The 27,063-nt window shown below is 38.0% G+C and overlaps 2 protein-coding genes across 2 annotated transcripts; both read left to right on the plus strand.

Moving 5' to 3' along the window:
- Window positions 1–1,068: 1,068 nt before the first annotated feature.
- Window positions 1,069–14,247, plus strand: LOC139742132 (2-Hydroxyacid oxidase 1-like). Its single transcript, XM_071652700.1, has 10 exons — window positions 1,069–1,081; window positions 6,370–6,508; window positions 8,027–8,178; window positions 9,260–9,430; window positions 9,937–10,042; window positions 10,831–11,000; window positions 11,845–11,936; window positions 12,479–12,640; window positions 12,973–13,042; window positions 14,180–14,247. The coding sequence occupies exons 1-10, from the start codon at window positions 1,069–1,071 to the stop codon at window positions 14,245–14,247; spliced, it is 1,143 nt and encodes a 380-aa protein (XP_071508801.1).
- A 5,931-nt stretch (window positions 14,248–20,178) lies between these two features.
- LOC139742133 (2-Hydroxyacid oxidase 1-like) lies at window positions 20,179–26,746 on the plus strand. The gene is made up of 9 exons (XM_071652701.1): window positions 20,179–20,321; window positions 21,336–21,487; window positions 21,630–21,800; window positions 22,364–22,469; window positions 24,027–24,196; window positions 24,760–24,851; window positions 25,248–25,409; window positions 26,046–26,115; window positions 26,679–26,746. The coding sequence occupies exons 1-9, from the start codon at window positions 20,179–20,181 to the stop codon at window positions 26,744–26,746; spliced, it is 1,134 nt and encodes a 377-aa protein (XP_071508802.1).
- The last annotated feature ends 317 nt before the right edge of the window (window positions 26,747–27,063 follow it).

The raw sequence follows: 27,063 nt of genomic DNA on the forward strand, positions 1-27,063 counted from the left end.
CCTTTATATTTTCTTTGTATTGTTGTCCACTCATACGTCATATCCTCTAGTAGTCTCCTCATCCAGCGGTTCCAACACCAAAACTTTAAAAATTCATAACTTTTGCATCGATTGTCCGATTTTCCTCAAACTTTCACTGATGTGTTCTACTAATGTTGCTGCTTTCACTCACTCCACATTGTTCTTTGGGTTTACCTTCCCTTTAAATGTCATCCACGGATAAAATTTATCCTCATAATAGTGCCGTTAATCATCGGTTACAATCTCCTTCTTTGTTTTTTATTCAAATATTTTCAAGCCGCTATGAAATGATATTTTTAAATGTCGTATCCCATCCTTGGTGTATAGTTGAGTGAGTGAGACACTATATCACCTGACTGTTGTGACCAAATAATACTTGTCTTGGCTTTTAACACCGCTTGTTCGTACAAAGTTCACTCATGATAAATCTTTATCAGAGTCGAATTGTCAATTTCAGACAAGTCAAGGGAAGTGCTATTACATGTACGGCCTATCGTTGCAGGGTTTGGACTGAAAATAAAAGCTCGACACAGATAAAGCTGCAAAATAGCGTTACTTGCGCCAACTGCATGTGGGCGTGCGTTGTCCCTATTTACCAATACCAGTGAACACACAGTCGATTCAGGGGGGTGCAGACTGGTCATAATGGAGCTGCACCTGTAGCTGCACTTGATCTCAGTTCAAGTGTTCCGATATCACATCCCCGTTCCCCTTTAAACTGCAGCAGCTCCATGCAGCTTATTCGCAGTATTGTCTGGATTTTTTCGTTGTCTGTTTTCTCTCTTCTCCTCCCCATCACCGCCGCTGTCCTAGATCTCTGTCTGAGTGAGAGATTGAGTCTCGCTTTTTCGCTTTCTTCACGATCTCTCTTCCAACCGATGACCACTAATCGATGACTAAAACAGTCAAAGTCTGCTAATACCTTGTAATAGTGACTGCATGGAGTCCTCTTGCTGACGCCACGTTTTCCCAACGTTGACACATTGCCAGGTACATCGTCAAGACGTGAATTTCCAAAGGATTCAGCCCGATAGAGGGTAAAGCATCATGTCGTTCAAGAGTAATAGTCTGGTAGGAATGGGGGGTCCCCATGCACCCCCGAACACATTTTTTTTAACTTACTTTTTTGTAACCCTTAGGGTGTCTAGTTAATGAATTTTTTTGTTCCCAAGAAAAAAATCGTGTCCCATGGGGGTCATTGGCGGCCATCTTGGCAGCCATCTTGGATTTTCAGGGAAAATCATTATCTTCCATAACTTTTGAACTACACAGCATAGAATTATAAATAAAGCATTTCTGCAGGGTAAACATGACACAAGGAATCGATTGCAATGGTTATTTACATGATTAAAGCAAGTCTGAAACAAGAAAAGCCTAAAAACATGCAAATTTCGGTGTCATTTTCACCGAAAACTATCCAAATAGTTTAACTTTTGAATTACACAACATACAGGGACAAATAAAACAGTAATTCAGAGTTAATATGGCATGAGGAATCGTTTGAGAGAGTTATTTACATGATTAAAGCAAGTTACATACAAGAAAAGTCCAAACATGCGAGGAAAACCAGTGTCGTTTACTCTAGAAATATTCCCAAGTAGTCTATATACATATATACATGACAATCTCATACCTCCTAAGAGTAAACTTACCTCTTTTTCTTAACAGTCTGGTAGGAAAGGGGGGGGGGGATCCCGTGCACCCTCATTTTTGTATCCCTTAGGGTGTCTATTTGATTTTTTTTTTTGTCTCCAAGTGAAAATCGTGTCACATGGGGGTCATTGGCAGCCATCTTGGATTTGCGAGGAAAATCATTAGTTTCTATAACTTTTGAAGTTTCCAACATACAAGGAAAAATAAAACATTTTTTCAGGGTATATGTGACATGAGAAATCGATTGAGATGGTTATTTACATGATTAAAAAATGCTTGATACAAGAAAAGTCCCAAATATGATAAATTCTGTATCGGTTACACTGAAAAGTACCCAAATAGTTCAACTTTTGAACTATACAGAACATACAGGGACAAATAAAACATTTCTTCAGACGAAACACAGCATGAGGAATCAATTGAGATTGTCATTTACATAATGAAAGCAAGTTTGACACAAGAAATGTCCCAAAACTGAAAAATTAAGTGCTGTTACTCTGGAAATGGCCCAAATATTTCATGCTACATACATGACAAATTGCATACCTCACAAAAGTGACTAACAACTCTGTCTTTAGATCATTGCCCAAATAGGCCTTTTTTGTTTTGTATCAAAAACATTAAATAGAATCTGAAGAGAAAATTAATTTCAAGCATTGTCACCCCTCACTTGGTGAAATAGAATAAGAATGTAAGCACTGTGGTAATTCATATGCAAATACCCTTAAAAAGAGGTGACACATGATAATAATGTTGATCACAACACTTAAAAGTGACTAATGGACAAAGATAAAACTGGAACTTAAATTTGATACTCTTTGTGCGCGTTCAATTTCGTTTCATTTTATATTTAAAACGAGTTTGAGTTGGGATATATTCAAGGAAACAATCACTGTGTCAAAATGTCGAGCCGATTTCAAAAATTTAGATGCCAAAATGGTTTCATTTATTCTCAAGTTAAAAAAGCAGTTCATTCAATAATGTATTTGTTTAAAGTTTATTGTCCGAAAACAAAAAGAGAAACATTTCATTTGACAGCCGGAAATCTAGCCTGTGAATAGGGACTGTATATCAATGTGGATTGCTGCTACTTTAATTTAGAAATATTTGCATGTGAATCGCTTTTGTGCTTACATCCTGTATGCATTCAATTCAAGTTCACATTGATTGGAATTAAGTTTCCTTTCGAATTCTGTTAAAAGTTGTCTGATATAAGACGCAATATTCAAGCTATTATCAAAAGACATAATGATATTTTGAAAGGGTTAGTCACATACCGATTAGTGATTGGCTGAACACAGTCACGTGATGGAAGTATACATTCGTTATGTTGGCCCACGGGCGAACATTCTTGTAATGTTCTCCCATGGGAAAACATTTCCACGTGATGGACCGCAGCGCACTTATAACCTCCCTCAATAGCATTTCAAACCCTTCGGGTGGAACATTGGGTATGTTCCCTCCGCCGCCAGTCATCATCTATATATTTCAACGTTTGTGACATGTGTATATGCTTTTCATGAAGTATGGAATTAACGTATATTGAAAAAATATAAAGTAACACAATATGACTTCACTTTTCTTAAAAAGTATTCTGAATGCTCACCCTGTGTAACTGTACAAACCACAGAAGCGGTTATGCGATATATCAGGTTTTCATTTCACACTTCTTTAATTTCTATACCGGTAGTCATCATCAAAACGATCATTGTAATCAATGTCTGGGTCCTCTTCTTCATCCTCCTTCATTTCCTCAGTAATTTTCTGAAGCAAGTCAATGAGGGAAGTCGGAAAGATAGGGCCACTTGACCACACTGGCTCCATCATAACAAAGGCTACTTTCTGCCATCCTTGTCGTCCAGAATCAAAGGAGTCATATACAGAGCACCAGAAGAATGGTTGGTCAGCTCTCTTTAAGATGGCAAGGCGATGGGTCACACATTTAATGTGTGGGATAAGGTTGTCTCTGCAAGGTGTATATGAGCATGAAGAAATCCACATTGGAGTTTGTCGTCATTTGTTCGCCCTCTCCCATCATCTGCTTTGGATGATGCTGCTGTAAATAGACTTCTCCACCTCTTATGGTCATACATTAGGCATGTGAATGCTCCAATGTCTTCTGTCACCTCTTATTGGCTCTACAGACCACCCATCTCCAAGGTTTAAGTGGGGGACGAAAAAACATTGGCACATTTCAAAATCATGTTGTAAGATTTCTGCAGTGTTCATTATAATGTAATATTGAACAATTTACCACATTTCAGTAAAATATTGCAGAGATTATAATGTCATACTACTCTCTCCTGAATGCTGTATGGTACATGGGGTGGCTTTGTAGATTCTTTAGGGGTCCGACTTTGCCCCTACTCTTGAAGGCACTTGTTACATCTTCCCCTGTAAGCACATGTCGTCCAAGTATTGTGGTACAGTAGCCCGCTCCCTTTGATTCAGTATGCCAGTTCAACAACATTCACAATCTGGCAATGCTCGACAGTCCATTTATAAAGGAGGATAGTGAGGGTGACGGAGTGAGATGGCGCAAGAAGATCAAGAAAATGTCTGTGTCTGGTGTCCTTACCACAGCTGCTTTGTACCCAAGCTTAATAGTGGAATACTCGAGGTAGAGCGCTACCCTGGTGTCCTTCTCCTGGTTAGACGGCAGCTCATGGATAGAGCTTATTGTCTCCTGGGATGAGTAATTAGGTGAACAAAAAGAATGTAACAGGAATCACTTAAGCTTCAGAGAATGTGATTTCTGTTACATTCCTTTTGTTTACACAATGATATGTTCCAAGAGACAATGGCGCGATATCCATGAGTGACTGTCTAACCAGTATAAGAAGACGGACACCAGGGTCGTGCTTTACCTCAAGTGCGCTGCTAAACTTAGGTACAAGGTAGCTTTGGTGAGGGATCCAGACACACATTTCCTTGATCCCCTTGGTCCTTGCTTAATCCATTCTACAATGTAGTATCTTTCTTAATAAACGGACTGTCACGTATTGCCAGGTTGTCAATGTCAATTAACTTGCATTTATATAGAATCAACGGGAGCTCATATACTGTATACCAAAATACCTGGACTACCGGGGAAGATGTAACAATTAAAGTGCCTTAATGGGTTGGGAAAAGTTGGACCCCTAAAGAATCAACAAAAGCCACCCCATATACCACATAGCATTCAGGTGAGAGTTGTTTGATTTCGTGATTTCAGAAGTATTTTACTGAAATCTAATAAGTTGCTCAGTATTATATCATAATAAACACTACTAAAATATTAGAATATGACTATACAATATGCCAAGTTGAGTGTTTTTTCCTCACAAATCTTGGTGATGGGTGGTCTGTGGAGCCAGAGGTGACAGATGACATGGAAGCATTCACATGCCTAAAATGTATAGCGAGGTCCGGGAGAAGTCTATCATAATGGCGTTCGCAGCATCATGCTGAAACAGATGGTGGGAGAGGGCGAGCAACTGATGACCAAATCCAAGGTGGATTTCTCCTTGCTCCCACCTGGCAGAGGCAACCTTATCTCACACTTTCAATGTGTGATTTACTGACTTTCCTCTCAAATAAAAAATGGCCGCCAATGACTCCCCCCCCCCCCCGACACGATTATTACTTGGAAACAAAAAAAAAATCATCATCTAATAGACACCTTGAAGGGATACAAAAATTTAGGGTGCATGAGGATCCCCCATTCCTAGACTTTAGTGGTTAGTCAATCATATGAGGTATATAATTGTCATGTATGTATATGGACTATTTGGGCAGAGCAAACAACACTGTTTTTTTATTCGCATGTTTGCATTTTTCATGTATCATAATTGTTTTAATCATGTAAATAACAATGTCAATCGATTCCTCATGCCAAATTTACCCTGGAGAAATTATTTATTTGTCCTTGTATGTTGGAAACTTCAAAAGTTATAGAAATTAATGATTTTCCTCGCAAATCCAAGATGGCTGCCAATGACCCCCCCCCCCATGTGACACGATTTTCACTTGGAGACAAAAAGAATCAAATAGACACCCTAAGGGATACAAAAAGGAGGGTGCATGGGACCCCCCACCCCCCATTCCTACCAGACTGTTAAGAAAAAGAGGTTAGTTTACTCTTAGGAGATATGAGATTGTCATGTATGTATGTATATAGACTACTTGGGAATATTTCTAGAGTAAACGACACTGGTTTTCCTCCCATGTTTGGACTTTTCTTGTATGTAACTTGCTTTAATCATGTAAATAACTCTCTCAAACGATTCCTCATGCCATATTAACTCTGAATTACTGTTTTATTTGTCCCTGTATGTTGTGTAATTCAAAAGTTAAACTATTTAGGTATTTTTCGGTGAAAATGACACCGAAATTTGCATATTCTTAGGCTTTTCTTGTTTCAGACTTGCTTTAATCACGTAAATAACCATTGCAATCGATTCCTCGTGTCACGTTTACCCTGAAGAAATGCTTTATTTATAATTTTATGCTGTGTAGTTCAAAAGTTATGGAAGATAATGATTTTCCCTGAAAATCCAAGATGGCTGCCAAGATGGCCGCCAATGACCCCCATGGGACACGATTTTTTCTTGGGAACAAAAAAAAAAATCATTAACTAGACACCCTAAGGGTTACAAAAAAGTAAGTTAAAAAAATGTGTTCGGGGGGTGCATGGGGACCCCCCATTCCTACCAGACTATAAGAGTAAGAGAGAGTGTGTAGACGACTTTGAACGAGATGCCAAGGAGTTCATCGAACTGATGATGTACCGATTCTACCAGGGAGGTTCGGATGAAGAGATCACCCTACACGACAGTCGTCAAGCTTTCAAACGGTACGTCCACCATAGATTTTCATACTTGAAAATCATTATCGAAGTTAGTTTAAAGGCTTGAAATGTTGATGTTCTCTAATTAAGGCTCCAGAGTGTCTGTTATGAAGAGCAGGGGCGCAAAAGCGCTTTGAATGAGTAAAGGGCGGCATTAATCGATATTTGATGGCAACCGAGAAGTGGAACGGATTGATAAGCATTGTCGTCTGTTGTAGATGTTCAGCAAACTTTCGATCCATAGAGTACTGAGTGTTTTCTGCTGATGAAAGAACTCCATAGGCTTTGCAGAATGTTACAGAGAGAGAAGAGGGCATAGATTCCATGGGACCTGGGCGTGACTATACGACACTTCAGTGTTATTATAACAAGGAGTTACCATAGCGAGCGTGCTGTCTTGTATTATAGTTACTCCTTAGCTTATACTTCGATAGTAACCTTCCGTGGTCTCACCAACGAGCTTAATTGGTCTCACAGAAGGTTTGTGTGTTTGCAATGCGACTGCGCTGCCAGCATTAACACTTTTTTTTATGTAAGCATGTATTTTGTGCTCAGACACAAAACTGTATTGCTTGGATCGTGAGGGTGTTGATACCGTACAGCTATCTCAAGGCGGATGTCAGAGTTCCTCTGTGATGGGTCAGCTAATTTGTCCCCTTGGAAAGGGACCGCACCTCTATTCAAACAAAATGGAGCTATCGCTGCCATAGTGGTTTGGAAAAAAAGTCTCTAATAAAAGCTATTCTGATTTTTTTTAAAGACTCTATAGTTTCCTACAATAAAAAGTTAAATACCATGATGACAAGATGGCCACTGTCAAGAAATTGCCGAGACTTCGTGAGAATCAAATTTTTCTTTGTGACTGAACAAGAATTGTTCCAAGTGATTTCCAATATTTTGGTATAGTGTAGGCCCTAGAAGTAAACTGTTCAAAGTTTAATCAAATGACCAAGAATATAGCTTCCAGACAATTTCTAACTGTTCCGACACAAAGATACTTTATGAAGGATCGAGTCACGCTTTTGTAAACAATTTAGTTAAAACTTTGGGACTCTGCGTGTGGTGCTTTCCTTTGTTCAAGTATCTGACACTTCGCCTATTCTTATGATTTATTCATAATTACCGAGTAGATGTCACTCTTAATCGTCATTATGAACATGTAACTTCTATAGAGACATATAAAAAAAAAAAAAAACATTGGTTTCCAGCACATAGCCCATGTACCTTCAGTAGTTTAAGGGTGTTGCATTTCTTTCTTTTTTTTCATCGTTTTTTTAGAGGCGACAAGGAGTATGGAAAAAGGAAACGCCTGCTCAGCGATGCATCGGTGTTTTATGACAGATGTTACATTTAATGTATCAATGTTACACCTGTCACACTCTTCTTCCCGTTTAGTGGAAGTCTTGCTTCTTTTCTTGCTCCAAAACCCCGCCATGTTTAACTGCTGACGAATGCACAGGTCTACCCATTTCTTCACATGTTGTTGTTCGCGCATTCATTTTGCAAATCGATTTCACACTTCAGATATCGCTTCCGACCTATGATTCTTCGCGACGTCTCGAACAGAGATATTTCGACCACGATACTGGGTCACCGAATCGCCTTTCCTTGTTGCATCTCGCCCTCGGCTTTCCATAAGGGTGCGCATCCTGATGGGGAGTTGACCACTGCGATGGGTAAGAATAATAATATGATGTATGAAGTATTATTATATCCCTACGTATATGTTATATATATATATATATATATATATATATATATATATATATATATATATATATATAATATATATATATGTATATAATATATATATGTTGATAAGGTAGTCCACGTGTTGGCAAGATAAAAAGATAAGTAACAAGGCTGCAACAAAGTTCATGCTGTATTCACCAACGGTTTATTTCTTCACACAAATTTTCGAGCGTCTCGCCGCCCTTTCTCAAGTGTTGATACTCAAGTATCAACACTTGAGAAAGGGCGGCGAGACGCTCGAAAATTTGTGTGAAGAAATAAACCGTTGGTGAATACAGCATGAACTTTGTTGCAGCTTTGTTACTTATCTTAATATATATATATATATATATATATATATATATATATATACACATGTATATATATATGAAGAGCTTGCTTCCAAAAGGCGCTAAATCCATCATTTTTCAATGGATTTAGCGCCTTTTGGAAGCAAGCTCTTCATATATAATAGACATCATCGACGGTGGTCTTCTTCTCACACGCAGCTACGAGAAATAGAGGCAGGCAGAGGAGTGAACGTTGGACCGTGTCTCACTGATAATAAGAATCATCTGTGTGCCCTGTCTAAAGGAATATTCATTCATATATGCGATTCCACATCAAGCTGGTTTTGACTTTGATGAAAATGAGTAAATTAGAGTCGTCAAAATTAGTGGCAAGTTTGCAATAAGAAAAAAGATTAATCACCTTTGGGTTTTTATTTTGTTTTGTTTTTGTTTTTGTTTTTTGTGAATCCAGGGCAGATTTGTATAAGTGAAGGCATGGCTTTCCTCATTTCCTCCGGTACTGAGCAGGCCTATACATAACATTTCTCAACTGTCAACCAGTGCGAACTAAACAAGATAGTCAAAATTGGGCTTCTACAACGAGCCACTGTTGCCTGTCAATGAATCCCTTTTTCTGTTAAACTACCCCCGACGCTCATCACAGTTTGACCCCGGAACCATGACCTAATCTAACACTGTTTTATAAACACATGGTATTTCTTTTGCTTGACCAAAGCGGCTGCATCCCGGAACGTAGGGATGTCACTGAGCTGTGGATCCAATGTCCTGATTGAAGATATCGCCAAGGCTGCCCCCAACGGACTGAAAATGATGCAGATGTACATCTACAAAAACAGAAAAATTTCAGAGTTATTCGTAAGGCGAGCGGAGAAAGCCGACTTTAATGGTATAGTACCAATATTACGTACGAAACGCTGTTTACTGGGATTGCTGGTGTACTTTTGATGGCTCATCCTACAGAAATATACGTGACAAATCAATCAAATCAATCAAATCAATCAAATAATCAGCTGATGTAGATAAATGTGCTCCTTTAAGTTGGGTGTACTGAATTTTACCCCGGGAGCTTGGTGCATGTGTCTGTTAATTTGGATTAACCGTTATGTGAGTATAGTCAGCTATTTTATTTCTTTTTTTGTATCGCTATCTTTGAATTTAACCAAGTACGAAAAGTCCCTAATTTACCCTTTTTGTATGTATTCTATCTGCTACAACTACTTACGTCACTCTGATGCACAACATGAGAAGAGGAATAGCTTGCTTTCATTACAATATTCGCGAAGTGATGAACAGATTGTATGTTACCGGGTTCTGAATGGAATTTCTTCTTCGGTCAAGTATCAGGCGTTTCAGTACTATCTTGATTTCTTTTTGCATGAATACCTGTTTTAGCCATGTTAGTGATTGTTGACTTCGCTGTATACGGAAAGAGAAGGGGAGAACGGGATGACAACTTTTATCAGACGACCAGAGAGAATCCAGCTTACGCACATCTTGAGTAAGAATTGTATAATATCAATTCATATTTTATTAACAAAAGTGTGACGTAGACGCTATGATGTTGTTGGAAATGTCCTCGATTGTTTGTTTTTGTCAGTAATCTCTCCACATAGCGAATTCTCCATTAGTGCGTAAAATATATAGTTTAGATGCACTTCAAATATTTGGAATAATGCAGTCAAACTGACTTTTTACATTCTCCCCATACGAGGGACTATTCTAGTAGTTGATTTTTTTTGTTCACTCATCTTGTGGTCTAAGATTCATCTGTGAGTATTATTCCTGCCATAAAACGGATGACTCTTAGGCACGTAATGCAATTACTAACCAGCTACGAGGAATGTCAAACAAAGACAAAAAGAACGAAAAAGAAACAAAATAGATCAAAGATCTGTGAAAAAAAAATCACTATAGATCACTACCAATAACAAACAAAACCACCATTGAATACACCTCTCATTTATTCTATACAGGGAAAAAAAGTCACCTTTGCATAGACAGCAAATGCTGTGAAAGTATCCAAGTTTGGTATTGTTTGGCCGTTGATTTTTCCATATTATATAGGTCCACATAAGCTGCCCTACCGGAGGAGATAAAGAAAAATGCGACTTTTCAATCAAATGACAATAAAGCTGATCTTTTTTTTCCCTGAAAAAAGGTCAAAAAGTACAATTTCGGTGCAGACCGACATTTTCTACTTGTACGCGTCAACGCTAAACCGTTTCTCTTTTTAATCCTTCATTGATTGAAGCCAATATTGCTGGTATAGTGTAATTTTCTTCGTAGATGCGTGAACATGAACATGATGGGGGAAGAAGCGCGGAGAGAAAAAGCCGCTGGAGACACGCTGCTTTGGGTCTACAACGACCAAGCCGACTGCTCTGCGACCTGGGAGGACATCAAGTGGGTCAAACGCATCTCATCCATACCAGTGGTGGTCAAAGGTGTTCTCACAGGTATTAAAGACTATGGAATCTGTCAAACTTCCAACTTAGCGAGAGATTCCGCTGCATTTATCTGCTTTCATTTCGTTTCGGTTCTGTATGTCTGTTCGTCTATCTGTCTACCTGTCTGTCTATCTGTCTGTCTACAAGATAACTCGAGAACGGAAGACCGGATTTTCACCAAGCTTAATATAGTAAGAGAGAAACTTTAAATTTTGGCTGGTGACGTCAAAAGTCAGAGGTCAAAGGATCATAAAATAAAATGTCAAAAAAAAAACAGCTTTATATCTTAATAACTCAAGAACAGACAATTTGATTTTTACCAAACTTACAAACTGTGGTCATAATAAGTAAAACATAATCGCTATTTTTATTATGGGCTCAAGAACAAACAATTTGACATTTACCAAACTTACAGACTGTGGTCATAATAAGTAAATCATAATCGCTATTTATTATGGGGTCATGGTCAAAGGTCATAGGGGTCATGAAAGACATGAAATGAACTTAATCTCCCAATGATTCAAGAACGAGTGATCGGATTATCTCCATGCTTGCAGGATGTTTCATAATGAAGTAAGAAAGGGGAATTTGGGGTCATGAGGTCTAAGGTCAAAGGTCATGAAGTCATAGAGGACATAAAATAAGTTTAATATCTCAATGACTCAGCAATAAACGATTTGATTTTCACCAAATGTATTGTACAGATGTCCGAACCTCTGTGTTTGTGTTGAAGATACTGCCAACGAAATGGCGATATTTTATTCCGCCGTCCCTGGTAATATTTGCCATTATCGTTATACTAGTATTGTTTCTCCGACACAATTGTTTTCAATCATTTTTTTTTCTGCAACAGGCGAGATGGCACGCGAGGCTGCGGCGGCCGGGGTAGACGGGATCTTGGTCTCGGCTCACGGCGGCAGGCAGCTGGACTCAGCCATAGGCCCAGTTAGTTTTCAAATCCAACTTGACTTTTAAACTCAACTTCTAAGAAATTACACTTTTTTTTCGGTTGATTTTTTTTTCTCGAGTAGGCCTATGCAAGACATTACGGAAGGCCTATTTGTAGCATATGAAAATGACGATGTGGCTGTTTTATTGATACTGTACTTCAGTTTATTGATCGTTTTGTTGCAGTCATTCGGTGGGAAGACATTGGACATTTGACAACTTGTTAAGAGCTGTTCTCATGTTAATCATACTTGCACTTAATCACGCGTATCTCTAATTATACTCCTCATAAGTAGCTGTTTACATTTTTATCATTAGGCAGTAGTCGTGTAGGTTAAATATCCAGTCATATTCTCAGATAGAAAAAGTAACAAACAAGTAATGATGATTGTAATTTTCAATAAGAAGAAAATGTCAATGAATGGTTCTTATCATCATTATCAACCTCTTTGTATGTCATGACTATCTATAACATTATCAATAATGGATGTCGTTTGTCAGAAGTTATATAACTCTGTTTTATCGTCTTTCTGTACCAGCTTGATGCTCCCCCTGAAGTAGTTGAAGCTGTACGTGGTACCAATGTAGAAGTTTACGTTGATGGAGGCGTGCGTACTGGGGCGGACATACTCAAGGCACTCGCCCTGGGAGCCCGGGCCGCCTTCATCGGCAGACCGGCGATATGGGGCCTTGGATGTGGGGTATGCATATTTCACTTGCCTACGGAGTGTAGAACAGGCTCTTTATTCTTTTGTATTAAAATCCAATGTATTACTCTCTCCTAGGACCTGGTAATGAATTGTATGTTCAACTTCTCATACTATTATAGTTCTGTACTATATAATATGCACTGTCGTCCCTGTAAACCAAAGATTACATTGATGTGAACAAGGTACATCCGTTCCCTGGACAATCATCAATTCTGATGTATCAAAATCAATATATGTCACTTAAGTGTCTTGTCATGCTGCTGTAATTTTTGTGGTTGTGATTTCATTTTGTGTTTATTTCCGAAATCTATCCTCCCTCACAGGGTGAAGATGGCGTGAAAGAAGTCCTAGACATTTTAAAGGATGAATTCGACAGAGCAATGGCATTAACAGGCTGGTACGCAATCGCCTATCTTTATGTTTACTTTTATATTCCATGAGGCAATAAACACAAATTTGTTTCCGATGCAAAGCATGTTGGAGTACATTGCATGCAGGCATGCCGCTTTCGATCCTTTTTGTCTCGCCCACCGGAGGTGAAGGCGAGACTAAGGGATCCAAATGGCGTCCGTCCGTCGTCATGTTATGGGGTTGTTGGAGGTCATGTGATGATGTCAAAAGTCATTTGAGGTCATATATTAAAGAGTATGTGCAAGGCTCTCTTTTCTATGTTAAAGTTTACCTGCAAGACTCTCTTTTGACAAATAACTTCACATAAGTTGCTTGGATTACAACCTAACTTGGGGCGTAGATGCACTGGGAGTACCTTCATGTTATGGTGCCGTTGGAGGTCACAGGATAAGGTCAAAGGTCATTTGAGGTCATACGTTAAAGTTTACTTGCAAGACTCTCTTATCACACGTAACTCGACACATGTTGCTACAATGGCAATCAAACTTGGGTGGTGGATGCACTGGTTGCACCTTCATGTTATGGTGCCGTAAGAGGTCACATGATAAGGTCAAAGGTCATTTGAGGTCATACGTTAAAGTTTACTTGCAAAACTGTCACAGACAGGGGTCAACGAACTTTTAGGGCCCAATGTTAAGTTTTATGGCACGTTTTGATTATGGCTCATATCTTTTGATCCCTTTGTCTGTTTGTGACCAAACTTGGATGGTAAATGTCCCTTGGGGAGTTGAAGGTCACCACAAGGTCAAAGGTCATAGGCGGGTCAATGAACTTAGAAAAATATTAATTTCTTGTACGCGAACGGGCGAGACACAATTTGGCACTTGCCTTGTTTATTGTCCATATTCAAAAAGCAATTTATCTTTTTGATGGCTAATCAGTTTTGATGCATGAGCATCATTACACATTTTTGATTGAAATATCTTTCCTTCTGTCAACTTGAAAGTGCCATGTCTCTATCCGTAGCTTTCGCTTTTTATATGTGAATGTGTCATTGTTTCGGATGTCTGTTGTTATTGATTGAAAAGCTAGAACGAATTCAAAATCATTTCATCAAGGAATAATTTATGTCTATATATAGCAGTCTGTTTGATCGAAGCTGTTCTCTTGATTACGCAGGCTGTGCCAACGTTGGCTGCGTGAAGAGGTCTCTCCTGGCTGATAAAAACAACTTTTCCCGCCTGTAAGAATTCCTTCTGCTGAGAAACAGCCAAGAAAGAAATCAACCCATGTTTGCTCGTATGCGTGGCACAAGAAAATAAAAGGAGATGATTTCAGGGGAAACAGGCTTACTGATGTTCTAAATGGTTTTAAATATAGCGCACTGCATGTAGGACCCTATTATTTTTCTACAACTATGGTGTGTAGCTATGTAAACCAAACGAAGTATTTATGACTCAAAATGGATGAAAACAACACCGAAGGTAAAATCAATAATGTTATAAAGGTAAATTGTGGGTAATGTTACAGGTTAGGTATATTGTATTTTCACAATGGGTTTGTATCGCTGGAAAACAAGTTAGAAGCAAAATAAAGCCGCAGCCCATAAACTTCTAGGTATTGTTATTGGTGTTGCAGTTGATATTCAGGTTACTTGAATAATTGTGGATTTTCTTAACTTGTAAACTCATTCTCCTATTTCTAGAGGCTTCACCCTTCGAATGGGTTATTGCTCTAAGGAGATAAGAAAGCAAATGAAGGGAACAACCATTAAAAGTCTTCCACGGATGTTTATGTTAATTCTTGGTAATAGGCCTATAACAAACAGTTGCCTAATTGATGAGTATTTATGTATAACAGAGGTATAATTGATTGTAATATGGCAAATAATCATCTTGGATGTGAGCCGTACATACACAGCGATAACACATTCTTTTCTTGTATTGGAAATTTGTAAACTTATTTGGTATTTGGATAACTGTGAAGTTACGTGTTGGTATTTTTGAAAGTAACAAAATGTTGCTTAATCGATAAGTAAGTTTTTTCTCATAATGCAGATAGTGAGACGCCTCCAACGCTAAGATTGTTTAAGATGTAACAGAGGTTGATAATGGTAAATTATGTTGTACGTGCGTAAGTTATATCTAGGCCTACATAAAAAGCGATATCACGTTGGACCTGTTAGGAGTATTTGCGCGCGCGCTTGTGTGTGTGCGTGTCTTTAATGATAAGGTTAAATTGAATATTAGCTGCAATGCAGTTGTTTCCATAATATATTCCATAGGCATGGTATTGGTAAAAAGGGCACTATAAGTGTATGTTTATATTTCCTTTTACTGCTTTCTAATAATTGATTTCTGTATATTATTATAATCGAAAGACACAAATAAACAAATCGTCTAACTCAAATGTACTGCAGTTGTACACGTGATCATTTGTTTTGACAACCAGTCAACTTTGTGACATTTTGGATGTTGAGGCATTGTAACTTAGACCGTTAGATATAAAACATTATGTATTCTATCATATAGTGTGGTCCATAAAGGAATTGAATGTAATCTTATAATTTCTTGCAAATTTGTTAATGCCAATTTATGTCCAATAACGTACAAAACCATGAGTGAATTGAAAAGGTGAATTATTTTCATGGCATATACAAATTCATTGTTCATTCTTCATTCATTATTGAGATTATTGGTATGAAGTAAACATTGACAAATTTAGCCCTATGGCGATGTGCTTTGTAAAAACAAAACGACAAACTGGGATTGCCTATCCCCGTTGTAAACATGCAAGGTAAATGTGTGCACAAATGGATTCACACAACATGAAAATTATGAAACAATTACAGAATTTCGTGTTTTTGCCATTTTCTTTTGCAACTTGAATAAGGTGTATGTTGTACACCTTTTGAATGAAAGTTTTCCAAATATTCCACCAAAAGAGAGCACTTGATCGTTGGATTTCAATTCTGATAATGTAATCTTCGGCGAATATAAAGTACACAATTTCAGATTAGTTGTTCAGAGTATAAATATATGAAATAGGCTGCATTTACAGGAGTTTATTGTTAGGCGATTTCTTCTTATATTGAACCAATGTATCGTCTTACATTTAATATACTAGTGTATATATATATATATATATATATATATATATATACATTTGTGTGTGTATATATATATACATATATATACATTTTCACATTATATACCCTTCCAATGTGGTACGGTCTTAAAGGTTTTTTTTTTAAAGAGGTGCCCATGTCTAATTCTGAACCACTTGCAAATCCTTATACAGTTAGGCCTAAAGTACAAACACTACAATTTACGAGACATACTCGTTACAACGGACGGATAGCGCAGATCGACATAGCAAAACTTTCTTCTGAATACAAGCAGCTGACATTGGTTGACCTGCGCCATATCTGTAAGAGGTTTTCCCGATGCCTAATCGCTCCGAATGAATGGCATTTATTTTTTTTTTTACGTTTTTGTTGTAAATAGTTGAACTGACACGACTTTATTCATCCTGACTTGATAGTTGTTCTGTCGTGAATGTTGTGGACTTGCACGCACCCCGCCTGACTGTATAGAGAAAGAAAGAAAAAATACAAGAGAGTAACAATACCGTCACATAATGAATAGAATATACGTCCTCGATTAGCTACAAACGTTGACCGTGGAGCTATAAGTTGCAGTTACGAGCACTGACAAGAATTTACTGTTTCGTTCTGTGCATTGACCGTGCCTGTGTTCTGTTGCCCCGCTGGAGAAAGGTAAGTGTATACCTCCGTAGAACTCGTGTCATTTATTACAAACGTGTCAGGTACCAATCTCATGATATGACCTCCCCGATATCACTATGAAAACGTGTATAAAACCACAGAGTCGACCAGAATATCGTCAATTATTATCCATACAGAGGATTTTTAGAGCCCAAATACAAGTGTTATTTTGTCGACGCACCTCATAACCTCCAACCCACTTAAAAAGTTTGTTGAACTCGACCAATATTTTTTGCCGAGGCGACCAATATTTAAAATATTGGACGGCAAGAGGGGGATTCCCCAAAGTTTTTATAAACTGCACCGTGATTGGTTGAGATATATACGAGATGACCTGAAATAAGAAGTAAAAACGTCTGTGATTGGTCAATCACGAATCAACTAGAATATCGTTTCTTCTAAAATTCTGTGTTTATACAAACAATTTCATATATCAATTAGTTGAAATTGTTTTTCACACAATTTTTCAAAATATCACTTTCGTATCAGGAAGTTAAATTTAGGTTTGATGAAAACAAGTTGCATTTTTTTGTGCATGCAGGCGCAAGGCGACGATTGATCTGCAGCTCTGCATGCTCAGCGCTACTGCTAGATAGCCCGCGCGCGATATAATGTAGCCGGTCGCCGCTGCTGCGCTTACATTTGCATGCGCGATGTGCATATTACAGTTACTATACTGTACATGTGTACGTACGTGTGTACAAGTACGTTATATACAGCACAGTAGGACTAGAAAAGTTGTGGTAGTAGTAGCCTAATTCGATCTTTCACGATCTACGGTAGATGTGACGTGAATTGTTTCTCAGATCTCGGATACAAATACATCTAATTCTGGTCTAAATTAGCTAGATCTCGGTCTAGCAGTAACATGACGGCAACCTTGGATACATAGATCACTGTTTTATCAGAGACTGACCTGAAGTGGATTAACTTGCACTGAAGAGTGTACATGTACCATACCCCATGTCAGGATCACTACACAGTAGGAACAGCGCTCGGAGTCGGAGACAGAAAGGGTAGGCCTAAGTCAAGTGAAAACATTCTTTGCTAAAATCCTCTGTAGGATAATAATGATGATATTGAATGTCCTATTTTCGATTAATACATGGAAATATTGGACTCGCTAAGCAAAATATTGGACTCGTCTTCGACTCGTCCAATATTTGTGCATAGCTCGTCCAATATTTCCTTGTATTAATCTCAAGGCCATCCAATATTATATAATTATCACCTATGATAATATAATTTATGTTATGCTACGTTGATAAACGCCATGTTCCCGGCGACCACGGCTTGCGAGGTTGTAGCTGAAAAGAAAGATTCTAATAAACAGATGCAGTGTTTTAGCCTAATCAAATTACACCAAACCCTCAAAATACCGTTAAAACGTTCAGATTACTTTCATTACAGTTGCTATTTTGAAGTGCATAGCTGTTTTCGGGTATTATTAACCAGTGTACATAGAGAAGCAAGTAGTGTTATATATTCATCATGTACCAACCATTTTCGAAGTTCTCATGATGATTAAACACTGTTTAAATCTTTTTAAAAATACCTCCAAACCACAGTCGGTATCGAATATATACCCATAACTTCTCCAATTATACTTTGCAGGAATGTCGAGCTGAGCTAAAGATTGTGATGACACATAAATTCGTTCATCATCTTTTTTGAAAATTCGTAGCACGAATTTCTAAAAAGCACCTACTATACCACGTAACAAAGAGGTCATCCTCAAAAGTTCATCATCTCTGTTGCTAGAATTTTGGTTTACCAGCGTTCTTTTTTCTTCCAGGCTCAATACACTACCAAAATTAAGGTTTTGTGTACATCTCGCGTGCTTTAAAAAAAAAAATAAAAAAATAAAAAAAAAAATATATATATATACATAATAATAAAAAAAAAAATATATATATATATACATAATAAAAAATATACAGTTATGAACAGAGCAACCTAACTATGAGTCGTCAATGTGAAAAGTGAAACGTCATTTTCCAGCCTCATACAGTGTCATGGCACGTTCCGAAAGACGCCCTTCTAGATCAAAGGTCCTCGTTGATATCAACAACCATTGCTTCTCAATATATTCATTTCTTTTTCTCCATACCCTTTGGACTGTGCATTTAAACATCTGGCTACTTTATTCCTGCCTTTGCTATTTGTAAGTATCCGCCACAGTTTCCTCGCATGGTTCATGAGAAAATCGCTCCTTGGTTTCAGACATACAGTACTAGAACTATACATGACCATTTGTTTATGCTGTTTTTTGCTTGCACCCAACAATGTAAGCCAGGTGGTATAAAATCCATTTCATAGTACAGTATATCATGGACAGGGTCAACAGCTTATAGCTTATCGCTCGGGGCCCGGACGTCACTTTTCCGTTGGTTTATATTTTGTCAGTTCAATTCATTGAGTGGCTCACACTTCTGCAAGTCTGTGTTTCACGCGAAATATTTTTCGAATGATAAAATGATTTCCATCGAATAGTTTTATATCACAATGTATGTAATGTATTTACTGTATTACATTCTTTTGGGGGTAAATTTATCGGGAAAAACGTGGTATATAGAATCTGATTTGATTTGAAGTGAGTGGTTTGTTGTTGGTGTTTTTTTTTTTTACCTAAGATGAAAGATACGGGTAGATGTTTTGAATTGTTATTTACCGAGTGATTACAACTAGCATTTGTTTGTATGTGTGTGTGTATGTATGTTTTTTTTTTTGTGAGTGTGAACAAAATGTTGGTACCTCAGAATCTTTTGCAGGCTATTTGTCATTGTTTGTTTTTCCTTCTTTGCTTCTTAAAGGGATGGTACAGCTTCGGTTGTGATGGGGATTCAGGTTTCTAACTTCTTTTCATGATAATTTTGAAAGATCTTGAAAAATTCCTTACGAAATATGACAGAGCATATAATTCTAAGAGGAATTCCAAGCTTGATGAAAATTGGCTTTGAAATGGCTAAGACATTGAAAAAAGCGATCATAATGAAAGGTTGGACTCACTTTATGATCGGTTTGTTTTATTGTGCTTTTAGGATATCCCCGCCATTTAAAAACAAATTTTCATCAACTAAACTTTGAATTCCTCTTAAAATCGCATATGTTCTTTACCGTCCCATAAAGTAGATTCCGTATCTTGCAAAAAAAAAAGAAAATTAAAAGCTGAATCCTCACCTCAGCTAATGCTATACCATCCTTTTTGTGTGCATGTGTTTCTCGACGTCCACATGTTTCTTTATCCACAAATCCATTAATCAGTCCATGAAATCACTTCCACGTAAAGAATATTCTGAGTCTGCTGAGTCTATTTTTCGTTTTTCATCCATAGACAAAAGGGCGCTATAACCAAACTCGTCACACTCGAGAACACCGGCTAGAACCCAAAATGTCTCATGGAACGAGGAGAGTGTGTGTAGACGACTACGAGAAAGACGCCAAGAGAATCATTGACCCGCTGTTGTTGGACTACTACCAGGGAGGAGCGGACGAAGAGATTACTCTCAATGAGAGTCGCACGGCTTTCAGGCGGTACGTCAAAAGGATAACCAAAGTTGTAGTGATGCTTCATTTCATTTCATTTCATTTTATTTCATTTATTTCATTTCCTACAAAATTACACAATACAATATAACAGTTGCATATACAAAAATAGAGTACAATGTGACTTTTGCATATCGAAATTAAAGCAGATTTTTTTTTGATAAAACAAAACTTAGTTTAAGGAAATACATAGTCAAACTTTATTACTGAGTCGTATATCAAGGGAAAGATATCGGAAATGAAGGGGACTGCTAAAAAACCTAGCTTGTAAAATGCAGTCCCCACGTGAGTGGCAAATAGTAGTAATAGCCAAACAAAACGATAAGACAATAGTGAAGCTTACTTGAGAGTGCGTAAATTATTTGTGTTTTTTAATGGTTACAAAAGACTCACTGTCAGCTACGGAACAATCATTGCTTGCATATTGTTCATGTACATTGATAGTACAGGAACCAAAAAAATATCAAATCAAATCAAATCAAATCAATTGAAATTCACCATGTGTGGCGCCATACGACTCCCCAATACTGTGTCTGCATATTTACTTGTGTATGCTTAGCATCCTACCCAAGAAGGCACACAAGATGTGAATCAGCTCTTTTTACAACTACCGGAAATTCATCTTGACAACTACCCCAAAATATGAAAGAAATTGTTGCATCATGATTGACGATGCAATTTGATTATAATTTTCCTGAACATTTAAGAAAGATACAGAAAGCCAATCAAAGTACATGTATACACTACAACCAAAAGGAAATATCATAAACAGCTACCCTTCTTGCTCTACATCCTTTTGTGATTAATGTTTGTAATCAATCATTATTGACTAACTGGCAGTATAAACAAGAGGAACAATTAAAAGTAGAGACAACGAAACAACAAAGTTAATAAACACGTACGCACGCACACGCACGCACACGCACACACACACACACACACACACACAAACTAAAAATCTTCCTGTTGAATATTCAGTTTGGTTCACTTTCCATGTGATAGGTACCGTTTTCGGCCTAGGATACTTCGTGACGTCTCGAACAGAGATATTTCGACCACGATACTGGGTCATCGAATCGCCTTTCCTTGTTGCATCTCGCCCACAGCCTTCCACAAGGGTGCTCATCCCGATGGGGAGTTGGCCACTGCGAAGGGTAAGTTACAAGATGCAATAAACTAGATTTAAATATCTGTAAAATGATGGTGACAGTGAAAGAGTAAAAGGCAATGATATCAGATGATTTGAAAAAAAAGATACAATTTCGGTTAACAATGTCTCGACAACCATTTCCACAGTCGCCGCTTCCCATGACGTACTGATGGCCGTAAGCTCCTCTTCCACCTGCTCCGTTGCAGATATCACCAAGGCTGCCCCGACCGGATTGCGGATGATGCAGTTATATCCTTTCAAGAACAGAAAAATAACCGAGTTACTCGTTAAGCAGGCGGAGAAGGCCAACTTTCAAGGTAGCACGTGTACCCATTGAAAATCACAACGTGTTTGTGTCTTGTGTATCTTGTCTATACCCAGGATAGCCTTGACGTAATTTGGAAATAGGCAAACATTGTCTATTGCTCAATGATTGATTATGCGCTTTTTCTTTTTGCATCTTAAGAATGTGCACAAAGTCCAACTTAAACATTGATTCATAAGATAGAATTAACGCAGACGGAATAGCATGGTCACACATACATACGCAAATAAATACTTTGGTGGACGAAAGAGTCTGAACAGTTAATCATTCTATCATTTACACGATATGGCTAACTGAAGGGATGAACTAGAGATCCATGTGTTGAGTTATGCTGTATAGATCATCCTGCAATTGTACCATGGACTTGTAGAGAGCACGTCACTTTGTGCAAGACACTATCATATAATTAGGATAAAGACTATCATTTTGTAACTTTTAATTGTCTGAACGAGTGGACATGTTCTCCATGACATGCGTAGAAATAACTTAAATGTAGCGGTTTATTTTCCATGACACATTCATTTATGAATCATCTTTTATTGTCGTACATCCCAGCTACTTTGGTCACTGTTGACGTATCTGTTTACGGGAAAAGGAGGCAAGATTTGCGGAATGACACCTTCAAAGTGGTCATCACAAATCCAGCCTATGCCTTTCTGAGGTAGTTTGTGATACGTGTATACAGGACTTCACTCTCGTATTTCCACTGCATAACATCTCACATGGCTATATTGCTTAACCATGTATTAATAAAGGGAATCTAACACAATAAAGTCTGATTTATCTTTGGTTTTAAGTCTGAGAGGCAGTGTAATGTACTTTGTTTATCAAGGGAAATATAAAACTATTTAGCATGCAATCACCGAAACGATGATATATTTATTGTTTGATGTAAATTCAAAGGCAAAACTCTCACTAACCCACTGCTTTCTACAGGATATCAGTGACAATACTTTCTTTACTTTACTATACTTTCTATTTTATTAATAACAACCCCTATACCGGTACCTTAGGAAGCATCGTTGCCAAATGATTAGAACTGTTTTCAATTCCAATTTCAATTCAATTCAATATTGTCATGTATTTCCATTCCCCGAAAGTTGAAATAAGATGTAAATTCAGTTGCTTGATATTATCTTGCGACGAATCATACAAGATATGGATAAGATATAAATCTTAGTGATATTTTGTATGCAACAAAATGGGGAAAGTCATTAGTGTGAGGTCATCTTCACTTTGACTCGTTTGCATTTTGTGACTCATTGGTGAGAAAATTTGATATCGTAATAGTTCAAAACCTTCTGAATTTATGTCCACTATATATGAAAATCCTACCGATCTTTGTCGCACTTATCAAAGTTGACAGTGAGGTGAAGTGCTATTCATTTTTATCATTGCCTATACCTTTATCCTTCTCATAGCAATGATTGTACACGTGCTGTTTTAACGATATTAAGTATTAAAGGCATCTGATGATCTTGAGTTAGCACCTTTACGCATCTGAGATTGTATGGCCATAGCATCAATTGGATATGTTTAACGAATGCGAATACTACATAAATAATTGCTTCTGTAAGGACATGTGAGATCATACCTCTTATAAACTGGTAACCAGGTAACCCAAATTAACTCTTTATGAGCCATGGTATAAATCCCCTGTGTGCCACATTGTTCTGAGACACAAATGTAGCCATGCTTTGGAGAAACAATCCGCTTCTCAAATCGCTTTAAGTTAAAGTAGATTTTTGTTACCTTGGAAATAAAATGATCAAAGTTGTCGAGAAAATGCCAAACTTTGCTTAGATGTAAGTTGTCGAGAAAATGCCAAACTTTGCTTTGATGTAAGTTGTATGACAAATCTGCGATCGTTTTTCCTTCATATGACCAGTAGCCATACTACTGTAGAGCCATTACTTTTGCACGCAAAACAGTGCCAGAAACTTAGAATTTACTCGCAAATCCAATAGGGAACACCACTTGATTGTCAATCACCACATAAAATCAAGTTTCCTGTGACAAGAATGAAATCACGAGAAACGCGTCCATCGTACTCTGGCATTTGGCGATTTATCGGTCCGTTTGGGCGGCTTTGTGGTTTTGAGCAGAATATACGAAGTTGGCACGCCGTCGACTGAGTTGGCGGTGCGAACATGGCACATAAAGAGTTAAGGCAGCACCAGCCTACTGATACCCTCTTTCCATCCTCCTTGACTCACAGATGTGTGATCATGGACCTGATCGAGGAAGATGTCGCACGAGCCACCGCCGAGGGCGACTCTCTGCTCTGGCTCTACGCTCAATCCATTGATGCCTCCATCACATGGGAAGATATAAAGTGGATCAAGAGCATTTCATCCTTACCTTTGGTGGTCAAGGGTGTACTCACAGGTATGAGGATGTCCCCTTGCCCACCACTGCCCATACAAATCGGCATCATCGTGGCATTGCAGTAAACTGCAGAGGTATAGTGCCGCTGGTGACGCGGTTCCAAATTCCCGGATCTTTCTTTTTTTCGCTTGGCAATCTATTTGTGTTCACATTGATGCAGATCGAGCACACGATCTTACGGCAAGTAACAGTTGATACAAAACAAGAGATCTATAGAAGTTATGCTTTCAAACCAAAAACATTCTTGTGAATACACCCTATATTGTATGTGAATGCTATAACTATAACAATTATCAATTATAACCAGGATTTTACTATACATTAATTTTTTTACTATACACATTCATACTAACATGAATATTATGAATACACTACTTACCAGTATGCATGCCATCCACCCACATAAACATCATAATTTTATAATACGTTTACCAACCTCAACACGGTTTAGAGGAGCATTTTATTCAAGTGTTTTGGACAAGTAGACCTGCACATTAATGCAGTTGTTGCTGTCGAATCTGTACATTCTCTGCATAGCACAGCGCTTCTCTTTTCTGCAACAGGCGAGATGGCACGCGAGGCTGCGGCGGCCGGGGTAGACGGGATCTTGGTCTCGGCTCACGGGGGCAGGCAGCTGGACTCGGTCATAGCCCCGGTTCGAAAATCATGATTGTACATGCAAATTAGTTAATTAGCATCTATATAAGTGCATTGCTACCCGACTTTTAGTGCTATTTTTTAATGTAGAACAGGCCACAGTTATCTTATGGAATCGATTTTATTGTGGTTTATTCAAAACCTTCGATTTTTTTCTAGTCTACAAACTTACACTTCATTTTTATCTTTACCATTTTTTTTGTCGGTTTTCATCATTTTCTGCATGCGTTTTCCCTATATTTTCTTTTTAATCATATTGGTTGAGAATTGTCAATTCCCTATCTTCATTAATATGCGTCTTATTCATATTCAGTCGTGATTCGGGATGAATGGACGATCACAGTTCCTCATCATCAACTGTCATCCAAATTCTAAATCTACTCTCTAACACTAGCTTGATGCCCTGCCGGAAGTGGTTGAAGCTGTACGTGGTACCAATGTAGAAGTATACGTTGATGGAGGCGTGCGTACTGGAGCGGACATCCTCAAGGCACTCGCCCTTGGAGCCCGGGCTGCGTTCATCGGCAGGCCGGTGATATGGGGACTTGCATGTGGAGTAAGTTAACCCTTTCTGTCCTTATTGCCAACACATCTATACGAAATTCCATTAGGATTTTAGGATGGTGATCCAACAAGGGTTAATTGACAGAAGTGTAGAGGTTGGAGGGGGGGGGGGTCTTGGAGCAAAGGATTAGGCTCAGGGACTTGGGAATGAAAATTATAATGTCCATGTGTCTGGTATGCTTTTGTACCTGTGTTAGGAGGGTTAGGAGGGTTATATAGCGTGACTTGAGATCAATACGAACCGATAAGAGCACGGGGAGTTTTCAAGTGATACTGAATCCTCCACCGTCTCCAATAAAGAAATGTGTCCAAAATCATAATCATATTCTTATCTAATGAAAATGTACGTTAATGTACTGAAGAGATTAAAAGACAGGTCACGAACAGAACTGATTGCATGGAATATCGAAAAATATAAAATAACATTTTGAAATACTTGATCATTCATGTTGTCGCCCTTTACGTTCAAATGGAAGGTAAAACGAAATACAATGTATTATACATCAGATCAGGGAGCAGTGCCCACCGGACGCAGATTATTGTCCTCATTACAACATATAGTCTATATACAGTATGATGGCTGTTCCCTATAATTGCGCATGTCTTTTTGTCTTTTTGTCTTTTTTAGGGGGAAGCAGGAGTAACAGGAGTCCTAGAGATTCTAAAAGATGAATTCAGCCGAGCCATGGCATTGACAGGTATGTTATGATACACGTATCTCTGGGGAACGATATAATTTATTAAAATGGAATAAACTGTTTTCAGTAAAGATTCAAAACATAGTCATCCGGATTTTTTTTCTGCTGTCTTCAAAATGGATTTTAAGAAATGAATATTTGTCTGGGACAAGCGCAAGGTCTAGTTCATATCAAGCGTAAGCGTCTCAGTAGCACCTGACTTGGTTGTGTGTTCTTTTATGAGTTGATCTGTGAGCTCTGTCAACAATTTTCATAAAACGGTGTTAACTTCTTAAAAACACTTACGTATTTCACTCAAGTTTCAGTAGGTTTAAGTAAGTTTTGCACGATTGTATTTGTCTGGAGCTTTTAAATTGGCATTGTTTCTTGATTTCTCCTGGAAGGCTGATGAAAAATTCGCAGTTGTTACGTAATCAGTCCGTTTTTGTGTTGTGCTGCAAAAAAAAACACACACACACACAACTGTGTATGAATTAGTTTTTAAAACACACTTTCTTGCTACATTTTCTTTTCCTTGGACTTGGAGGTGACATCTATAACAATTTTGTTGATTTGATCGACAGGTTGTGCCAACGTTGGATGTATTGACAGGTCTCTCATCGTGGATAAAACCAAGCTTTGCCGATTATGAAAATGCTTGTAGTATACGAATCTAAAGGGGACAAAGATGGATCGTCTTATTTGTCCTGCTGCCTGTTCCAGAGGTCACATTATTCCTTCAAGATCATGTTGGAATAATGAATTTTAGAGGGGATACGTATTATGATTGAAAATCTTGACATAATCGCCAAAATGCCTAATGGCTTATTCGTTTGTGTGTATGTGGGTGCTTATGTTGCTATGTGATGGTACAACAACTTTGAAGTATTATTGTACAGAAAAACATTATTAGTGAATTGTTCGAGGACTTTCTGTAACCTCTGCGATGATATTCCGAGATTCCATATC

Source organism: Diadema antillarum, unplaced genomic scaffold (assembly GCF_040938485.1).
Source record: "Diadema antillarum isolate AM-2024a unplaced genomic scaffold, OU_Dant_1.0 seq00000981_RagTag, whole genome shotgun sequence".
NCBI classification, from domain to species: domain Eukaryota; kingdom Metazoa; phylum Echinodermata; class Echinoidea; order Diadematoida; family Diadematidae; genus Diadema; species Diadema antillarum.